General features: G+C 44.8%; 1 protein-coding gene across 1 annotated transcript in view; it reads left to right on the top strand.

Annotated features, from left to right (window-relative positions):
• obscnb (obscurin, cytoskeletal calmodulin and titin-interacting RhoGEF b) overlaps positions 1 to 21651 on the top strand; it is a 691209-nt gene that overhangs the window by 138516 nt on the left and 531042 nt on the right. Inside the window, exon 17 of the mRNA XM_078536828.1 lies at positions 3083 to 3195. Within this exon, the coding sequence (XP_078392954.1) occupies positions 3083 to 3195 (113 nt within the window). The remainder of the gene's footprint in view (positions 1 to 3082; positions 3196 to 21651) is intronic.

Here is a 21651-nt window from a genome sequence, read left to right as displayed (position 1 = left end):
TGCTACAGTATGCATGGAATGTTTTCCATAATTCACATCACTGGAGCAACCTAGCAGGAGAGAAACAATCCTTGGTGGTATCTATTCTAACAATAAAAGCGATATTTTGAAAACAAAGAAATTTAGGGTAACTTACTAATTTTCTTCTAGAAGTTTGAGTAAACAGGATTTCCCTTACATTTTCTTTTCCTTTAATGCCTAGCTTAATTAGATTAGTTGTTTAGTACCTGCTGGTATTATGTTCTTGCACTCTTAACTACTGTTCAGTGCATGGTGTGAGGATACCTAAAGAATATAAAAAATGAAAATTTACAGTATCTCAAAACATTCATTTGCCTCTTTGAAAAACAAACAACCAATAGTTGTTCAGTTCGCTTTGTAAATAGTACAAATTCTAAAATGTAGATCACAAAAATATTTTTTCATATTTTGGCTGCCACTGACACTGATCTTATTCAAGTGACATTACTATCAATTTATGTTTTAAAATTAGACATTTCAGAATTATATAACCTAGAGTATAAACTTTAAAATGGATTAAAACAGTGGGCAAATGTTTATCACTTTTTAAGTACCCAGTGAGTGAGTAGTAGGAAGTTAACACACACAGCAGCACAAATGTATATGTTAAATTTCAAATATCAATATTACATTCCCCATCCTCATCAGGCCATTAAATTGTCTGTAGCGTAGGACTGATGATCCAGAGGTTGTGAATGTGGCACTCACAGCCTGACCCAACTCTCCGCTGTGCTGCTGTTATCAAACAAGAAAATCTTTTACCCTGTCCTTCCCTTCATGACTTCCTGAAGGATCATCCCATTCTGTAAACTTCTGTTTAGCAGCAACCCTTATGTGCCTTTGAGGCCATTCCTTAAAATTTCCTAATTTCTTCTCCCTAGATTACTCTTGGAACTCCTATTCATCGCAATGTGAATATATATTCCTTCTTTTTGTTCCTCTTCCTGCAATTGCAACTGTAAACTTTGACGAAACTTACCAGATCATGATGGCAAAAAAAAATTAGCAGTATTTTAAATCCTGTTATGTTCCTGTGATTTTAGCTTTGTCTATATTGTCTGTGCTCAATCACTGGTGTCCCTCAACAGCCTGCCCTTGCTCATGCAAATCAGCTGGGGATAGAATGGTGAGGGGGATTGACACTGTTCTCTGCAGCAAAGAGCGAAAGTCCAGACAGCTATGTTGCCTGCCTGGTGCCAAGGTTTGGGACATCTGCTCAGGGCTGGAGAGGAACTTGCAGTGGGAGGGGGAGGATCCAGATGTCATGGTCCATATAGATACCAATGACCTAGGTAGAACTAGAAAGGAGGTTCTGCAAAGTCAGTATGAGGAGCTAGGTACCAAATTAAGAAGCAGAACCTCAAAGGTAATAATCTCTCCATTATTACCTGAGCCACGTGCAAATTGGCATAGGCCAAATAAGATTAGAGAGACGAATGCGTGGCTCAAAGACTGGCGTGGGAGAAGTGGGTTCTAGTTTGTGGGGCACTGGCATCAGTACTGGTGAAAGTGGGGGCTATACCGTTGGGACGGTTTACACCTGAACCATGCTGGGGCTAGTGTCCTCGCAAATCGTATAACTAGGGAAGTAGAGAGGGCTTTAAACTAAACAAGAGGGGTGAAGGATTAAGTTTGGGCAGGGGTAGCAATTCAAGTTTTAGAGTCAGGACAGGAGAACAAAATAGTAATATGAGAAATGAGAGTCAGAGAATGGCAGGGAGGGACAGGGAAAAAAAAAACCTAAGAATACATCAACACTCAAGACTAGATGCTACAAAGGTAACAAAAAGACAAAACTGAAGGCTCTCTATCTGAATGCACGTAGCATTCATAACAAAGTAAATGAATTAATGGCCCACATTGAACTAAATAAATATGATCTGGTAGCAATTACGGAGAAAAAGATTGGGTCCTTAATATTGAAGGGTACATGACATTCAAGAAGAATAGGAAGCTAGGTAAAGGTGGAGGGGTAGCACTGTTAATCAAAAAGGGCATTGGTGCAATAGTTAGAAATGACCTTTGTTCAGGAGATCAGGATGTAGAATCGGTTTAGGTGGAGATGAGGAATAGTAGGGGGAAAAAGTCATTAATGGGAATGGCCTACAGGCCCCCGAACAGTAGCCGCAGTGTAGGACAAATTATTCAAGAGAAAATATCGTGTACTTGTGATAAAGGGACAGCAATAATCATGGGTGATTTTAGTCTACACACAAACTAGAAAAATCAGATTGGCAGTAGTAGCCTGGATGAGGAGTTCTTAGAATGCTTTTGAGATAGTTTCTTAGAGCAGCATGTTTTGGAACTAATCAGAGAGCAGGTTACATTAGACTTGGTATTGTGTAATGTGACAGGATTAATTAATGACCTCAGAGTAAAGGCACCCTTACGTAGCAGCAACCACAATATGATTGAATTTTGCATCTAGCTTGAAAAGGAGAAGAGCGGGTCTAAGACTAGTATCTTAAACTTAAATAAGGGCAACTATGTGGGGATGAAAGCTGCATTGAAATAGGAAACTAGGCTAGAGGATAGATCAATAGAGAAGCAGTGGCAGATATTTAAGGGGATATTTCAGAGTATTCAGAATAAGTACATTCCTACTATAAAGAAAAATTCTAAGGGGAGGACCCACCATCTGTGGCTAACTAAAGATGTTAAGGAAAGCAATCAAATTTAAGGAAAAAGCATACAACTCTGCAAAAATGAGTGGCAGGTTCTGTTAGAAGAAATTTGTGACATAATTCTTCGCCTAGTGATGTGTCTAAGCATTCCTTGAGAAGGAAGAACAATTTTGGGGGCTGGTTGAGTTTGTTTGACTGTTGGAATAGGTATGACCTTAAATCCCTGGATGTAGTGATGACTCTGCAATAATGGTATTAGCATCTAATGACACAGTAGCTGTAGAATATCCAAATGCTGGTTTAAAACTTAACCAATAGAGTAGTTGTCTCTCTGCTAACATTAAAATGATTGAATGCAAATTTACAAGTACTTAGAGGTGCAACTTTAAAAATTTGCCTTGTACCAGTTGCAAATTATTCTTATTCTGTTTAAACAGAGCCTCCAGTGACTTTTTCCAAAGCTTTAGAAGATATCAAAGTTCCAGAGAAAGACAAAGTTATTTTTGAATGCGAACTCTCAAGAGCGAATGCAGAAGTTAAATGGTTTAAGGTATGAATGCATGAAAACATTTCTACTAAAATCAGAGAAGGTTGGGTAAACAGAAAAAAAGGAAAAAGTGATAACTAAAACCTAAGTATTCTGAAGGAAGGTAGACTGACTTAAACACATCAGTGGCAAAGCTGATTGGTGTGTTGGTTTGCATTGTTAGGGCATTGTTCTTCCCCAGTGATTCCCTACAAATACTTCAAAATTATTGTTGTATTGCAAATCTTTTTAGCTATTCAGATGGAAAAGAAAATGCTTTTACACAATTTCAAGAGTACAACAGACTTCTGACTACTGCTGAGTTTTCTTAGAAACGTATTTTCTCCCCATCCGGGGTCGGGGGGGGGGGGGGGGGGTGGTGGTTGGCCAGGAGTGGGCGTGTGCGGGCGCGCAGCCGATTGTTTTACGTGGGTGGGCCAATTAAAGCCCGCCCCGCCCAGCGTGACGCGCACCTGGAAGTGCTGAGCGCTCCCTGTGCGGGTGGGGGGGAAGTAGGCTGAGTCAGAGCCTGCGCTCTTTCGTGCATGCGCGCGAAGGAGCGCAGGAATCTCCCTGAGGCACAGAGCTGCACAGAGGGACATGTCTATGAATTTTATTGAAAATTTTTGTTCATGTTTTAAAACCTTCATGAAACCTCATCCCGCCTGAGGTTTCATGATAAATGCGGAGGCCGCCTGAGCTCTTTGCTTGCCCGCCAACCTTAAGGTTGGATGGGCAGCTCAGTTAATAACTTTAATTAGTATTTAAATGGTCTTAATAGGCCTTTGACAATTCGGTGGGCGCGCAGCTGACTCCGCTGCACACCCACCGAACTGAATGATGCACGGTGACGTTGGGACGCACGTCCGACATCACCGCGCATCATTTTACGTGTCGGCAAGCGGGGCCCGCCCCCGCTCGCCAACCCGAAGATTCTGGCTATAGAGATTGGAAGGCAACTAGGGATGGGCAATAAATGCTGGCCCAGCCAGCGAAACCCACATCCAGTGAATGAATAAAACAAATGATAAGATACTTTCCAACGTGGAGGAAATCTGATGGGCAAATAAACCAAGTTTTGACTTTGACCTGTACTAGCTTACAGAATTAATAGAGAACCGAGGGGAGAAAATAGAGGGCTGGCAAGGAAAGCGTTAGAATGATCCAGTCTAGATGTGACAAAGGAAATAATGAGATTTTTGGCTGATGACAGGTTGAGGCAGGGTTAGAGGTAAATAGTATTATGTAGATGGAAGTAGACAGTCTTTGTAATGGAGTAAATAGGATCTGCCTGCTGGTGTTGGAATGCTGAGGTTGTAAACAGTCTGAAATAAAATTAGAAAATGTTACAAAGATAGATTGGAGAAGTTGGGACTGTTTTCTTGGAGAAGAGAAGGTTAAGAGGAGATTTTATAGAGGTATTGAAAATCACGAGAGGTCTGGACAGAGGAGATAGGGAAAGCAAGTTCCCATTAAGAACATAAGAAATAGGAGAAGGAGTAGGCTACTCAAGCCTGCCCCTCCCCATTCAATAAGATCATGGCTGATCTGCCCCAGGCCTCAGCTCCTCTTACGTGCCAGCTCCTCATAGTCCACAAGTGCCGGATATTTCAAATATCTATCCACCTCCTCTTTAAATACTTTCAGTGATCTACCCTCCAGACATTCACTACCCTCAGAGAGAAGAAATTCCTTCGCATCTCAGTTTTAAATGAGTGTCCTCTTATTCTGTAACTATGTCCCCTAGTACGAGATTCCCCCACGAGTGAAAATGTCTTCTCAACATCTTGTCAAGCCCCTCAGAATCTTGTACGTCTCAAAAAGATCACCCCTCGAGAGGGAGTGAACATAAAAGTAAGAGTGTTATGCTTCAGTTATTCAGGGCATTGGTGAGACTGTACCTCGAATACTGTGTACAGTTTTGGATTCCTTATTTAAGGAAGGATGTGAATGCATTGGAGGCAGTTCAAAGGAGGTTCACTGGATTGAATGAGTGGGTTGTCTTATGAAGAAAGGCTGGACTGACAGGGCTTGTTTCAACTGGAGTTTAGAAGAGTGAGAGGTGATTTGATTGAAGTATATAAGATCCTGAATGGCCTTGACAAGGTGGACGTTGAAAGGAAGTTTCCTCTTGTGGGTGAAGCTAGAACTAGGGGACACTGTTTTAAAATGAGGGATTGCCCTTTTAGGACAGAGATGAGAAGAAATTTTTTTCTCTCAGAATGTTGTGCAACTTTGGAATTCTTTGCCTTGGAAGGTGGTGGAGGCGGGGTCATTGAATATTGTTAAGGCAGAGGTAGATAGATTCTTGTTAGGCAAGGGAATCAAAGGTTATCGGGGTTAGATGGCAATGTGGAAATCGAAACACAAGAAGCTCAGCCATGATCTTATTGAATGACAGAGCAGGCTCGAGGGGCCGAATGGTCTACTCCTGGTCTACTCCTGTTCCTATTTCTCATGTTCTTATGTTCTCATTCTTCTAAACTCTAATGAATAAAGGCCTAACCTGTTAGGCTATTCTTGATAAGTCAACCCCTTCATCCCAGGAATCAGCCTAGTGAATCTCTTTTGAACTGCCTCCACTGCCAGTATATCCTTTCTTAAATATGGGGACCAAAACCGTACACAGTACTCCAGGTGCGACCTCACCAACACCCTATACAGTTGTAACAAGACTTCCCTATTTTTAAACTCCACTCCCCTAGCAATATAGGCCAAAATTCCATTTTCCTTCTTAATTACTTGCTGCACCTCCGTGCTAACTTTGTGTTTCATGCACAAGAACACCCAGTTCCCTCTGTGCTACACTTTTTTGGAGTCTCTCTCCATTTAAATAATAGTCTGTCTTTTCATTCTTCTGACCAAAGTGCATGACCTCACACTTTCCTACATTAAACTCCACCTGCCAAGTTTTTGCCCACTCACTGAACCTGTCTATATCCCCTTGCAGATTCCTTGTGTCCTCATCACAACGTGCCCTCCCACCTATTTTTGTATCATCAGCAAATTTGGATACATTACACTCTGCCCCCTCCTCCAAGTTATAACATAGATAGTAAATAATTGAGGCCCTAGGACTGATCCTTGTGGTACTCCACTAGTTACGTCTTTCCAACCTGAAAAAGACCCATTAATCCTGACTCTCTGCCTTCTGTGTTAACCAATCCTCAATCCATGCTAATCTTTTATGCGACACCTTATCAAATGCCTTCTGGAAATCCAAATACACTATATCTACCGGTTCCCCTTTATCAACTCTGCTTGTTATATCCTCAAAGAGCTGGAGCAAATTTGTCAAACATAATTTCCCTTTCACAAAACCATGTTGACTTTGTTAGATTGCGTTACGCTTTTCTAAATATCCTGCTATTTCTTCTTTAATAATGGACTGTATCATTTTCCCAGTGACAGATTTTAGGCTGATTGGCTTTTTGTCTCTCTCCTTCTTGAACAGGGGCATCACATTATTAGTTTTCCAGGCCGCTGGGACCCTCCCGGAATCAATTGAGTTCTGGAATATTTTGATCAATCCCTTCACTATCTCTGCAGCTACTCCCTTTAAAATCCTTGGATGCAGGCCATCAGGTCCTGGTGACTTGTCTGCTTTTAGTCCCATTAGTTTTTCAAATACTTTGTCCCTCGTGATAGTGACTGTTACAAGATTTTTCCTCCCATTAGCTCCTTGCTTATCTGATATCATTGGAATGTTTATAGTGTCTTCCACCGTGAAGACCGATGCAAAATATTGATTTAAATTATCTGCCATTTCCCTGTTCCCTGTTATCAATTCTCCAGCGGCATTCTCCAAGGGTCCCACGCTGACTTTAGCTACTCTCTTCATGCAACTTGGTCAGCAACTTCAGCAACTCTCCACTGGTTGGAGTCATGCCAAACAAAAAAAGTTTGCGTTGAGTTCCAGTGAAGCTCAATGCAAACTGGAGGAACAGCACCTCATCTTCCGACTAGGCACTTTACAGCCTTCCGGACTGAATATTGAGTTCAACTATTTTAGATCATGAACTCTCTCCTCCATCCCCACCCCCTTTCCGATCGCCCTTTTTTTTCCCCAATAATTTGTATAGATTTTTCTTTTCCCACCTATTTCCATTATTTTTAAATGTATTTCCATCCATTGTTTTATCTCTACCTTTTAGCCTATTTTGATCCCTTCCCTTCACCCCACCCCCACTAGGGCTATCTGTACCTTGCTTGTCCTGCTTTCTACCCTTAATTAGCACATTCCTTAGATAATATCACCACCTTAAACACCTCTTTGTCCTTTTGTCTGTGACATCTTTTGGCTATCTCTACCTAGCACTGGCCTTCTATCCAGCAATACTTGTCCCACCACCCACCCCCCTTAAACCAACTTATATTTCACCTCTTTTCTATTTTTACTTAGTTCTGTTGAAGAGTCATACGGACTCGAAACGTTAACTGTGTACCTCTCCGCAGATGCTGCCAGACCTGCCGAGTTTTTCCAGGTATTTTTATTTTTATTCAGGTTTGGGCTATTGGTGGACACATAAGTGCCACGCAATAACCATCTCCAACAAATAAATGACAAGGGGCGTTGGTTAGATTCTTTCAGCAGCATTACCATCACTGAATCCCCACCTTCCAACATCCTGGGGTCACCGTTAACCAAAAACTTAACTGGAGCAGCCATATAAATACTGTGGCAACAAGATCAAGCCAGAAGCTGGGTATTGTACAGTAAGTAATTCACGTCCTGACTCCCAAATCCTTTCACCACCTATGAGGTACAAGTCTGGAGAGTGGTGGAACACTTTCCAGGTGTCTGGATTAGTGTTGTTTCAACAACAGCCAAAAAGCCCAACACTATCTGTACAAAGCAGCCTGCTTCATTGGAACATCAAGCGGTTCAAGAAGACAGCTCACTACCACCTCCTCAAGGGCAACTAGGGATGGACAATAAAATGCTGGCCCAGCCAGCGAAGCCCACATCCTGTGAATGAATAAAAAAGAAAATCATCTACCATCTTAAACATTCACTCCCCCCACTACTGGTTAACAGTGACAGCAGTGTGCACCATCTACAAGATGCATTGCAGCAACTTGCCAAGGTTCCTTCAACAGTACTTTCTGAATCCAGGACTTTTGCCAGCTAGAGGGACAAGGGCACCAGACCAGGGTACCAATGTTACAGTTAGGAGGTTTTATAGGATGTTTTAGCAATGTGTTTTAATTTAGAGTAAAATGGAGGAATGAAGGGGGTCATATGACCTGTTCTGCATTCTGCTGACAGTAAAGCTGGGTAGTTTGATTGTTAAAGATTAAAGAGGGGTCCATGTTGTTTTACTCAGAGGAAAGCGCATGGTGTTCATACTTGTGGACAATGGCAGAAACATCTGTGCTGACAGTGGATAGACTATCAGGCCTGGATTTTCACCGAGTTGGGATGACTCTGGAGCCCTTTAAAAATGGAGGTTGGACCAGATTCCAGGAATTCCGTCCCCATCCCCAGGGTTTCTAATATTCAAAAGCCCGCACCCTGCGCTTCCATCTTGGCCGACTCCATTGTAGGGATAGGCATGTCTTAGTCCTTCTCAATTTCCATGGAGTCGGGCCAATTTTCAATGGTTCATGGCACCTCAGAGGTGTCGTGAACCATAGTCTGCATGAGGGGACCTTTAAAAGGGTAAGTTCACGAGGTCCTCCTCATGCCTCCATGCCAAGGTGTGCTCCCCAAGCAATCCCTATGACCCCTCCTGTCCCCATGCCCAGCTATGCCAAGAATACATAATGAGGACTGGCTGAGTGCTTTGGAATCCATTAGAAATGCCTGAGCCCTGGAGAAAACATTGCTTGATTGACAGGTCTGGCTCTCAGATCTGTTCTGTCAATTTCACAATGTTTATTTACACAAGATTGAGGTTTCAAGTGCCCGCAGTTTCAATTATTGAAACTTTAAAGGGTCTGGACGATTGTCACTTTTATTAGGCTGTAGTAAAAAGGTATTTTTTTCAAGAAAGTGGAAAGTTGTCAATGAATGGGCCTTTCTGTTTTTATTTTAACTGAGATGGCATGGCGGGCTCTTTAAACAGCCTGCCTCGGCACCTGGCTGTCCCTTTGGCTGCCTGCAAACTTTTTCCCGGGTTGGCTTTCCTGACTCTAGCCTTTACCTGCCCCTGACAATGAAAATCCCATCCTTGCGAGCTGAAGGTGGGCAGACAGAGCTGGGAATTTTACTGACTCCAACTACCTGCCTTGAGGATGCAAATCCCGGTCTTACTCTCCAAGTCTAAGGGAGATGTTAAGATTGTCAGATTGTACACAGTTATACTTTGAACTGGCCACCTGATTTCAAGATAGAATTGAGTTGGAGTCTTTAAAGGATAGCTAATTAGTATTTCTACCTGGAAGTAAACCCTTGGGAACTAAGAATCATTTTGGACTGGTTCCATGAGATTTGAATGTCTACTTACAGTGTAAAGTATAACCAGGAAGTGGGATTTTTTGTGTTAAGTGTAAAAATGGAAAGTTCTACTCTGTAGTCTAAAGTATGAGTTGCCTACAAAAATAATATGTGGTTAACTTCTACAGTAAAACATGAAAACTTGTTGTGCCATTCTTTCAGCTAATCACTGGAAGTTCGAATTTCTTTTTAAAAGCTATTGGTCTCTACAGAGATTGAAACAAAATGAACACCATCACCTTCCAGCTCTCCTCCAAGGGACACACCATCTTCACTTGGAACTATATTGCCATTCCTTCACCGTTAATGAGTCAAAATCCTGGAACTCCCTCCCTAACAGCACTGTGCATGTGCCTACACCACATGGTCACATGGACAGCAGCAGTTCTAGAAGGTTGCTCACCACCATCTTGTCAAAGGCAATTAGTGATGAACATTTAATGCAGGGCTGGATTTTAAGGGGCCCTCCCTTCTAAGGAAAGCTGGCCTACAGCCAGCGCACCTGGAAGAAGCCCGCCCTGCAGCTGTAAAGCACTGCCAGGAGGCTAAACTAGGTGAGAGTGGAACTTCCACCCCTCAGTGGGAGGAAGTCCGCCCTCAAGAGTTGCTGCCAATCAGATTGGCCAGCAGCTCTTGCAGTCCCAGCTGCACCAGAGCTCAGTAGTGGGCGCTGCCAGAACTGCAAGGAGGAGCAGAAAGAAGAGCAATTGTTGCCAGAGACAGGTAAGTCCCGGGCTTTTAGAGTGGGGAGGGATCTGAGAGCCCAGGGAAGTGGGAGATGGGGGTGAAGGGGCTGAGTTTTGGAGGATAGGCAGTGCAGAATGAAGAGGTGGTGACATCTTGGGGTGGGGTGGGGGTGCATCCCCTGAATGATATGCACCCCCATTCCATCCTGCCTTTTTTCAACTTGGCCTCAGAAAACAGCCTGCCCACTCCTGTCTGCCTGCCCACACCAACCATATTATGATGTGGGCAGAAAATATCCCAGTCAATTGGCTTGGTAACAAACTCAATTGACCTTTAATTCTTTATTTAAATATGGTGGGTGGACTGCTGATGTCAGCAACTACCTACCTAACATATTATGTGGGATAGCTCAGGGTTGGGCGGGAAGGTGGTGGGCGAGCTGAACACCCCTTGTATTTTACATGGCCTCCCCCTCCCTCTGCCAAAAACATGCCTGGCAGGGGGCTATAAAACCTAACCCACTGTCTTTGCCAGCGACACCCACATCTCCTGTATGAATATACAAAAAAAAGCTGGACAAATAAGGCCAATGAAATTTTACGTTACCCCTTAGCTTTAGTCTTTAATTCTATAATTACCATTCCCTTTGTCTTTTGTTCCATGATGTCTTTGTCATTTAATCTCCCATACCCTCTAACCTAACCTGACCTTATATTTAGCTCCACCTACCCCTCCTCCCTTTTTCAACAGCATAAGATCCATCATATTTCTACTTCCCTCCATTTCTGAAGAAGTCATATTGGACTCCAAACGTTAACTCTTGTTTCTCTCTCCGCAGATCCTGCCAGACCTGCTGAGTATTTCCAGCATTTTCTGTTTTTATTTCAGATTTCCAGTATCTGCAGTATTTTACTTTTATATGTGTTATTCTTGTTTGTTTTCTCCATTTCTGCCTCATTCCCTATTATAGTGAGCGGCATTAATGACTAAACTCCCACTTATATTTGTCCTATTTGCAATCGTTAGCTAACAGTTTAGATACCTGAATAAATCTATTAATATCATTCCCCTCTTTAAAATTTGAAATAAGAATTGATTTGGTTAGGTTAGGTTTGGGGTTTCAGGAACTCCCATAAACGTTCTGAGCACCTTGCTTTTGTAGAGTTGAATTAGACTGCTGGCACATACTCCTATGATTGCATGACTTGGAGGTAATAGTGACATCCGCTGTGACCTAAACCGGGTTTCCTTTATGCTTACATGAAAATATGCAATATTTCCCCCATAGCTGCAGAACCCGAATGTCATTTGCCTCATCTGTTGGTCTGGAATTTTCTATCCTGGAAACTAAAGGGTGGTAGGGGGCAGAATAGTTGGCATGATTCCTGCTGGGCAGCGGGTTGGATGAACCCACGCAACCTTCCGCTTTTCAGCTCATTAATTGTGCATCAGCAAGGAGCTCAGTGAATCTCGTGGCAGGGATTGTTCCATCATGTCATCACCTCATGGGGTTGAAGGTCCTGGTGCCATATTTAAACAACACCCAGACAGACATTTGCTCACTGCTGGCCAGGTGTTGTGTCATTCAGGTACTCCATGGCACCTGAAAGATCCAAATCCTCCGCTCCATGGTTCAGCAAGGTCTACCTGGGGATTTTCCTCTAGGCCATCCTTCTTTCCGAGAGGTGGGGGCAGGAGGTCCTCTCACCTGACCATGCCGGCCTGAGAAGAGGTCCCTGGGGAGGTCAGCGCTTGTGGGAAACAAAAAAGGACCACTCTGCAGTGCAGGAAAAGGATGGATAATCTGTTACGTTCCGCCAGAGTAAGTGAAACTTCTACTCACTCAAATCTGACACTGTCGTAAGTGCATCAGGCAGTCTAAGGGTTAGAGTCCACAGGGATATCACACACTACCAGCAGATGGACATCAGCACTGAATGCCTGCCAGCCACTTTAAGATCACCATCTCATGTAAGATCCTGCACAAGCGGCGTCTTAATCCCTTACTGGGGAGGGCTCAGCAGACAAAACATGCATGCATGCCTCTGAACTGCTCTTTCATTCATAGTGCTCACAGTCAATCCATCTATCTTTATGCAGGATAAGATCTCCCACAACGAAAGGGAGAAAGCGAAGACTGGAGGGGGGACCCCAGAGTTGAGGACACCCTCCCCAATGAGGAACAGGCTGCAGAGCTGGATGGAGAGTATAGCGATCATTAATGGGTGGAAGGCAAACTTGGCCTCCCCCAAACAAGCCAGTGAGGGTGCATTAAATTTGCATTAGCCACCTGCAGACAATGACTGTGAGTGACCTATGGTGTAGGAGCCTGCCTAGTCATCACTAATTATTTCTTCTCTCTATTCCAGCAACCAGCAAGAAAAGGCAGAGGACATCCTCCAATAAGTCCCTCAGCCCCAGACCAGCTCAGATGATGATGCAGAACAACCATCTGATGAAGACCGATCACTGCTTCACCTGCAACCTCCACCAGTGCAGTTACACGCGCCTCAGTTCTCAGGGACTCAGTTCTAGAGTAGGCGTGGGTTTACAATCTGGCGGTCACTTCACAGACACAGGTTCCACAGCAGCTGGAGGCAGTGACAGCTGAGGTCTCCAACATTTGAAGGACTGCTGGAGACCAAGCCCCTGCTGAATCGAAGTCCAATGACGAGCCTCTGGAATCGGCCCTGAGAGAAATGTTGGAGATGCAGAGACAGGCAGGGGATCATCAGGCAAAGTTGTCAGAGGCCATCAGCAGACTGGAAAGAAAGTTGGAGGAGTCCATCCACGTTCTGTCTGATGTCGTGGCTCCGGCATGTGAGTGCATTGAAGTCTCCATGGGAAGGTTGGTGGCTGCCTTGGAGATGCAGGTCCAGCAGTTCCTTTGCAATTTACACTCGGACCTGCATAGCATCGCTCTAGCCATGGGTGTGTTCCAGCAGTGGCTAGCCGAGAGGGGGGATGGGGCACCTTGACCTCCCCACAGCTGCCCCTTCTCCTCAAGTAGTCAGGGATAGGCCCTCAGGCATCCATAGGGAGGAGGAGGAGCACCAGCCAGACACCCCTAGGACACTCCAAGGGTGTCCTGCCGCTGCAAATTCCCTCTACTCCAGCAGGTCAGGCTGAGGAGGGTGCACCTGCCCTAGAGCAGGAGATCCTGAGCAGGCTGGGGTCCTTTAGGCCTCAGGCCACCAGAGGACGCCTATCAAAGTCACCTCAGACAACAGGGCATACCAGTCAGCAGGCTGCCTCCACCTCTGCTGCACTCGTTGCACCAGTGGGGGAGGGGAAGAGGAGTTAATTTGTAGGGTAAGAAAAATTAATAAGCTTTGAATGCACAATCGTGGCATGAGTGCTCAATCACTGTATATACTCTTCACTATTGTAAATATATTTGGCATTTATCCTTCTCCAAGTCTCAGGTATTCAATGGCTAATCGATGTGATGCATGTTCATTCAAGGGTCAAAAATGTACACCCGCAATGAGTTGCATTAAGCTTCACACAAATTCATCACAGTGATTAGCCTTTATTTCCACATCTGTGACATTAACAAAGACGATTCATATGTGACAATAATGGCTGGACAATACATCTGTGACCCTTCGATCTCAGGCAGACATTTTTTTATTCATTCATGGGACGTGGGCTTTGCTGGCTGCACCAGCATTTATTGCCCATCCTTAGTTGCCCTTGAGAAGATGGTGGTGAGCTGCCTTCTTGAACTGCTGCAGTCCCTGTGGTGTAGGTACACCCACAGTGCTGTGAGGAAGGGAGTTCCAGGATTTTGGCCCAGTGACAGTGAAGGAACAACAATATATTTCCAAGTCAGGATAGTGAGTAGCTTGGAGTGTACTTGCAAGTGATGGTGTTCCCACCTTATTTGCTGCCCTTGTCTTTTTAGATGGTAGTTGTCGTGGGTTTGGAAGGTGCTGTCGAAGCAGCCTTGGCGAATTCTTGCAGTACACCTTGTCGATGGTACGCACTGCTGCTACTGTGCATCAGTGGTGGAGGGAGTGAATGTTTGTGGATGTGGTACCAGTAGAGTGGGCTGCTTTGTCCTGAATGGTGTCAAGCTTGTTGAGTGTTGTGGGAACTGCACTCATCCAGGCAAGTGGGGAGTATGCTGTGAAACTCCTGACTTGTGGCTTGTAGATGGTGGACAGGCTTTGGGGAGTCAGGTGGTGAGTTACTCATAGAAATTAGGAGCAGGAGTAGGCCATTCGGCCCATCGAGCCTGCTCTGCCATTCAATATGATTATGGCTGATCCTCTATCTCATTGCCATATTCCCATTTTCTCTCCATACCACTTGATGCCCCTAATATCCAAAAAATTATCAATTTCTTTCTTGAATATACTCAATGACCTGGTCTCTGCAGCCTTCTGTGGTAGAGGGTTCCACAGGTTGATCAGCCTCTTGAGTGAAGAAATTTTTCCTCATCGAGTCATAGAGGTCTACAGCACAGAAAAAAGTCCTTGAGCCCATTGAGTCTGCGTCGGTCAAACAAGTACCTAGCTATTCTAATCCCACTTTCCAGCACTAGGCCCATAGCATTGTATGCCATGGCATCGCAAGTGCACATCCAAATACTTCTTAAAAGTTGTGAGGGTTCCTGCCTCTACCACCCTTTTAGGCAGTGAGTTCCAGATTCCCACCACCCTCTGAGTGAAAAAATTCTTCCTCACATTTCCTATAAACCTCCTGCCCCTTACCTTAAATCTATGCCCCCTGGTTATTGATCCCTCCACCAAGGGGAAAAGTTCCTTCCTGTCTACCCTATCTAAGCCCCTCATAATTTTATATACCTCAATCATGTCCCCCCTCAATCTCCTCTGCTCCAAGGAAAATAATCCCAGTCTATCCAATCTCTCCTCATAACTAAAAGTTTCCAGCCCAGGCAACATCCTGGTAAACTCCTCTGCACTCTTTCTAGTGCAATCACATCCTTCCTATAATGCGGATTCCAGAACTGCACGCAATACTCCAACTGTGGCCTAACCAGCGTTTTATACAGTTCCAGCATAACCTCCCTGCTCTTATATTCTGTGCCTCGGCTAATAAAGGCAAGTATCCCATATGCCTTCTTAACCATCTTATCTACTTGTCATGCTACCTTAAGGGACTGGTGGTGGACATGCACACCAAGGTCCCTCTGATCCTCGGTACTTCCCAGGGCCCTAGCTTCATCATGTATTCCTGTGCTTTGTTTGTCCTGCCCAAGTGCAACACCTCACACTTATCCGGATTAAATTCCATTTGTCACTGATCATCCCATTTGACCAGCTTGTCTATATCCTCCTCACTATTTACCACCCCACCAATTTTTCTGTCATCCGCGAACTTACTGATCATCCCTCCTACATTCAAGTCTAAATCGCTTATATATACCCCAAACAGCAAGGGACCCAACACCTATCCCTGTGGAACCCCACTGGACACAGGCATCCAGTCACAAAAACACCCCTCGACCATCACCCTCTGCTTCCTGCCACCCAGCCAATTCTGGATCCAATTTGCCAAATTGCCTTGGATCACATGGGCTGTTACCTTCGTTATCAGTCTCCCATGCGGGACCTTATCAAAAGCCTTGCTGAAGTCCAGGTAGACTACATCAAATGCATTCCCCTCATCTACACACCTGGTCACCTCTTTGAAAAATTCAATCAAATTGGTCAGACATGACCTCCCCTTGACAAGATCATGCTGACTGTCCTTGATTAATCCCTGCCTCTCTAAGTGTAGATTAATTCTGTCCCTCAGAATTGCTTCCGATAGCTTCCCCAGCACTGAGGTTAGACTGACTGGTCTGTAGCTCCCTGGTTTATCCCTTTCTCCCTTCTTGAATAACGGTACCACATTGGCTGTCCTCCAGTCCTCTGGCACCTCTCCTGTGGCCAGAGAGGTGTTGAAAATTATTGCCATCCCCCCTGCTATCTCCTCACTTGTCTCACTCAACATCACTTGCCTCATCTCAGCCCTAAATGGCCTGCTCCATATCCTTAGACTGTGGCCCTTGGTTCTAGACCCCCCAACCAGGAGAAACATCCTCCCTGCATCTAGTCTGTCTAGCCCTGTTAGAATTTTACACGTTTCAATCAGAACTCCTCTCATTCTTCTAAGCTCTAGTGAATACAGGCCCAGTTGAACCAATCTCTCCTCATACGACAGTCCAGCCATCCCTGGTATCAGCCTAGGGAACCTTTGCTGCAGTCCCTCTATGGCAAGTATATCCTTTCTAAGGTAGGGAGACCAAAACTACACATAATACTCCAGGGCCAGAATTTTCGGCTCGGCGAGCGGGGGTGGGGCCTGCTCGCCGACACGTAAAATGATGTGGGGTGACGTCGGGCGTGCATCCCAATGTCGCTGCGCGTCATTTAGATCTTCAGTTCGGCAGGCACGCAGCCAACTCGGCTGCGCGCCCGGCGAACTGTCTAAGGTCTATTAAGGCCAGTTAAATACCAACTAAAGTAATAAACTGGGCTGACTGTCCAACTTTAAGGTTGGCAGGCAGGCGAAGAGCCCAGGCGGCCATTGCATTTTTCGTGGAACCTCATCCATGGGCGGAATGAGGTTTCATGAAGGGTTTATAAATTAAATACATTTTTTCATTAATGTTCCTTGACATGTACCAGCTCATGTGATACTGGAACAGCTTGGCTAGGGGCGTGGCAAGTTCTGGAGCACAAGTCTTCAGTACTGTTGCCGAATATTGTCAGGGCCCATAGCCTTTGCAGTATTCAGTGCCTTCAGCCATTCCTTGATATCACGTGGAATGAATGGAATTGGCTGAAGACTGGCATCTGTAATGCTGAGGACCTCCGGAGGAGGCCGAGATGGATCATCCACTCAGCACTTCTGGCTGAAGATTGTAGCAAATGCTTCAGCCTTATCTTTTGCACTGATGTGCTGGGCTCCCCCAGCATTGGGGATGTGGATATTTGTGTAGCCTCCTGCTCCCATGAGTTGTTTAATTGTGCACCAACATTCACGACTGGATGTGGCAGGACTGCAGAGCTTAGATCTGATGCGTTGGTTGTGGGATCGCTTAGCTCTGTCTATCACTTGGTGCTTATGCTGTTTGTCATGCAAGTAGTCCTGTGTTATAGCTTAAGCAGGTTGACACCTCATTTTTAGGTATGCCTGGTGCTGCTCCTGGCATGCTCTTGTGCACACATCATTGAACCAGGGTTGATCCCCTGGCTTGATGGTAATGATAGAGTGGGGGATATGCCAGGCTATGAGGTTACAGATTGTATTTGAGTACAATTTTTCTGCTGCTGATGGCCCACAGCCCCTCATTTTGAGTTGCTAGATCTCTTCGAAATCTATCCCATATAGCATGGTGATAGTGCCACATGTCACGATGGAGGGTATCCTCAATGTGAAGGTGGGATTTCATCTCCATAACAGTTGTGAGCTGGACATTGCTACCAATACTGTCATGGACATGTGGATCTATGGAAGGCAGGTTGGTGGGGATCAGGTCAAGTAATTTTTTCGTTCCTGTTGGTTCCTTCACCACCTGCTGCAGACCCAGTCTAGCAGCTATGTCATTTAGGACTTGGCCAGCTTGGTCAGTAGTCGTGTTACCGAGCCCCTCTTGGAGATGGACATTGACGGCCCCCACCCAGAGTACATTCTGCACCCTTGCCACCCTCAGTGCTTCCTCTAAGTGGTGTTCAACATGGAGGAGTACTGATTCATCAACTGAGGGAGGGTGGTACATGGTAATCAGTAGGAGGAATCCTTGCCCATGTTTGGCCTCAGGAGAATTGCTCATCAAGGTTAACGATTATGCTGATGCTATTGGACTGAAGTCTGTGGGTGGCCCAAGTATTTGTCGCGACAAATGTTAATATAGTTTCTCCCAAGTGTCCTTTGCAATGGCTTTTATTTTATGACAGGAAGTTTTTGTGTAAAGTAATATTCATCATTGAGCACCATAGGCTTCCATGCCTCCATGCAACCTGTTATCATCTCCGCATTTAAGCTATTCATGTCTTAGTTCCCACTCTCCCCATGTATGACGCTGAATGATGGAAGTTGGTTTCACTCAGTGACAATAGAAATGTCTGCTTCAGGTGAATGAATGTGTGATGTCAGAGGTGTGTGCTCACCCTGATGAAGCCATCTACTTACCTGTGAGGATCTTACTTTGTTCCTGAACGGTTGCCTAGTGGTGCTTTACGGGATCCTTCTATAAAGGAACAATATGCATCTCGATATGGAATTCATTGTATGACTGTGCTCTTATTGACTTAATTTACATAGAAAGGATTGGCCTTTGTGAGCTGGACAATGTCAAAGTACTTTGATATTTGGAAGAAATATGGCCCACTCAGTATTGACACAGCAGTCAATGACAACTTCTTCCCAATCCCGCTGAGGACTCAGAAGAAGTACCATTGCATTGTTTTAATAGCATTACAAAGTACTGCAGGACATAAACTTGGCAGGCTTTTGACCAATGCAGGGTCATGAATGTCTGTGAATAATAAAATCATGGTTCTGCTGAGCCACTTTCTGTGAGGACAATGCAAACATAACTCACAGCTTTGGGTGTATGATGTAAAGTAACAGGTCACTCTGTCCTGATGTCCAAAGGCATATAGGTTCACTAGCAAGATGTGGCCTCTGCATTCATCTATGAGAGCTGGTGATTGGAGAGATGGTGCAGTCCAGATGCTGCTCCCTTTTGAGACAAATGTTTTTCCTGTTAGCACTGCCTTGCTAAGCTGTTGTAATACTGGCATGAGTGCATCCATGTGTGCAATGGATTTTCAGACGCTTGAAAGTTCCCATGGCCACTGACATGTTGAGACCATGATTGAAATGACTGCACAATGTGTAGTTGCTTAAGGACGTGTGCTAATGGAGTATTAATCACATTCCTCAGTGGCCACATGTTCCCAAGGCTACTGTACCTTCCAAGGATGACCCCATCGTTAGGGCAGAAGGTGACTTATGTTGCTTCAGTGATCATTGTAAGATTGATGACCTTTTCTGATACGTTAGTGCTGAGAATGAAGGTTTTGTTGTGTCCCCTGCATGAAAGCCTGAAGATAATTTTGACTGTGAACACTTGTCTTCACCTTATTCCTCTTGAAATCTTGTAGCTATGAGGTTGTCATGGACATGTCTGCCATGTTGTGCCTATGCAACGGCATTCTCATGGCTCGTCTGAATCCTCGCCCTCCTCAGAGCCCTTCTAAGTCTTCCTCGTCCGAAGAGCCGTCCAGCTCCTCATTGTCTCCCTCTGGTAACACATCCCCCTTTTGCATACAAATATACGTACATAAGAACATACAAATTGGGAGGAATAGGCCACTTGGCCTTTTGAGCCTGATCTGGCATTCAATATGATCATGCCTGATCTGATTTTAACCTCAACTCCACTTTCCTGCCTACCCCCAGGAACCTTTCACCCCCTTGCTTATCAAGAATCTATCTACCTCTGCCTTAAAAAATTCAAAGGTTCTGCCTACACTGCCTTTTAAGGAGGCGAGTTTCGAAGGCTCAAGGGCCTCTGAAGGAAAACAAATTCTCCTCATCTCTGTCTTGAGTGGGCGACCCCTTATTTTTAAGTTGTGACCCCTAGTTCTAGATTCTCTCACAAGAGGAAACATCCTTTCCACATTCACCCTGCCAAGTGTCCTCAGGATTTATATGTTTCAATCAAGTTGCCTCTTACACTTCTAAACTCCAGCGGATGCAGGTCTGGCCTGACCAGCTTTTCCTCAGTAGACAACCCACCCATTCAAGGTATTAGTCTGGTAAACCTTCTCTGAACCTTCCAACGCATTTACTTCCTTCCTTAAATAAGGAGACCAACACTGTACACAATACCAAAGATGTGGTCTCACCAATGCCCTGTATAACTGAAACATAAACTCCCTACTTTTGTAATCAATTCCCCTTGCAATAAATGATAACATTCTATTAGCTTTCCTAATTACTTGCTGTACCTGCATACTAGCCTTATGCAATTCATGCACTCGGACACCCAGATCCCTCTATATCTCAGAGTTCTGCAATCTCCCACCATTTCGATAATATGCTTTTTTATTCTTCCTGCCAAAATGGAGAATTTCACATTTTCCTGAGCTTTGCCCACTCACCTAACCTATCTATATCCTTTTGTAGCCTCCTTATGTCCTCTTCCTTTTTTTATTGCCCATCCCTAGTTGCCCTTGAGAAGGTGGTGGTAAGCTGTCTTCTTGAATTGCTGCAGTCCACAGTGTTGTTAGGAAGGGAATTCCAGGATTTTGACCCAATGATTGTGAAGGAACGGCAATATATTTCCTAGGTCGATGCCAGGTGGCATGTCCGGTTTCATTCCTGTTTTGTTACTTTGTAGCAGTTTGTTACAACTGAGTGGCTTGCTAGGCCATTTCAGAGGGCATTTTAAGAGTCAACCACATTGCTGTCGGTCTGGAGTCATATGTAGGCCAGACCAGGTAAGGATAACAGATTTCTTTCTCTAAAGGGCATTAGTGGACCAGATGGGTTTTTACAACAACCATGGTCATGGCAATGACCAAACTATTGAACTTGATTGAATTATTGAATTCAAATTTCACCATCTGCTGTGGCAGGATTCAAACCTGGGTCCCCAGAGCATTATCCTGGGTCTCTGGATTGCCAGTCCAGCGACAATACCACTACGCCATTGCCTCCCCTAAATCGCATCCTCTTATACAGGGTGCAGCAAACAACGATGATGCGTGACACTTTCTGTGGTGAGTATTGGAGAGCCCAGCTTGACCTGCCCAAATATCGGAAGTGCATCTTTTAAGAGGTCAACAGTTTGCTCTATCAAGAACCTTTTGGCAGAACGTGCAGCATTGTATCCCACCTCAGATGCACCCTTGTGGCCGACAAACAGGCATCATTAACCATGTCTTCTGGGAGTATCCCTTATCACCGAGGAGCCAACTCTCTAATGCTGAGGTCCCTCAGATACCCCTGGCTCCTGCGAGTGACTCAAAATGCAAGAGTCGTGTGAGCTCCTTGGGTACTTAGCACAAACATACTGGATCTGCTTTCTATGATCACAAATGAGCTGGATGTTCAGAGATTCTCACAGGTACCAGAGAGCACTCAAGGCCACTTGTGTGCAGTTCATGGTGCCTTGCACTTGTGGGAAAGCTGAGATTGCAACGAATCCCACAGCTCTGGCAGTCTGGCTTGCTTCATCCATGTGGAACTGCACATAATGGTGAGCTTTACTGAAAAGGCCATCTTTCACCTTCCTTATGCATTTGTATGCCGCCGATTGTGAGATTCTGCAAAGGTCCCCAGCGGAGCCCTGGAAGGATCCATTGGCAATAAAGTTCAGTGCGGCA

This window comes from Cetorhinus maximus, chromosome 3, assembly GCF_964194155.1.
Source record: "Cetorhinus maximus chromosome 3, sCetMax3.hap1.1, whole genome shotgun sequence".
NCBI classification, from domain to species: Eukaryota; Metazoa; Chordata; class Chondrichthyes; order Lamniformes; family Cetorhinidae; genus Cetorhinus; species Cetorhinus maximus.
Note: the sequence above shows the minus strand (reverse complement) of the source record. Positions and strands in the feature narration are given on the sequence as shown.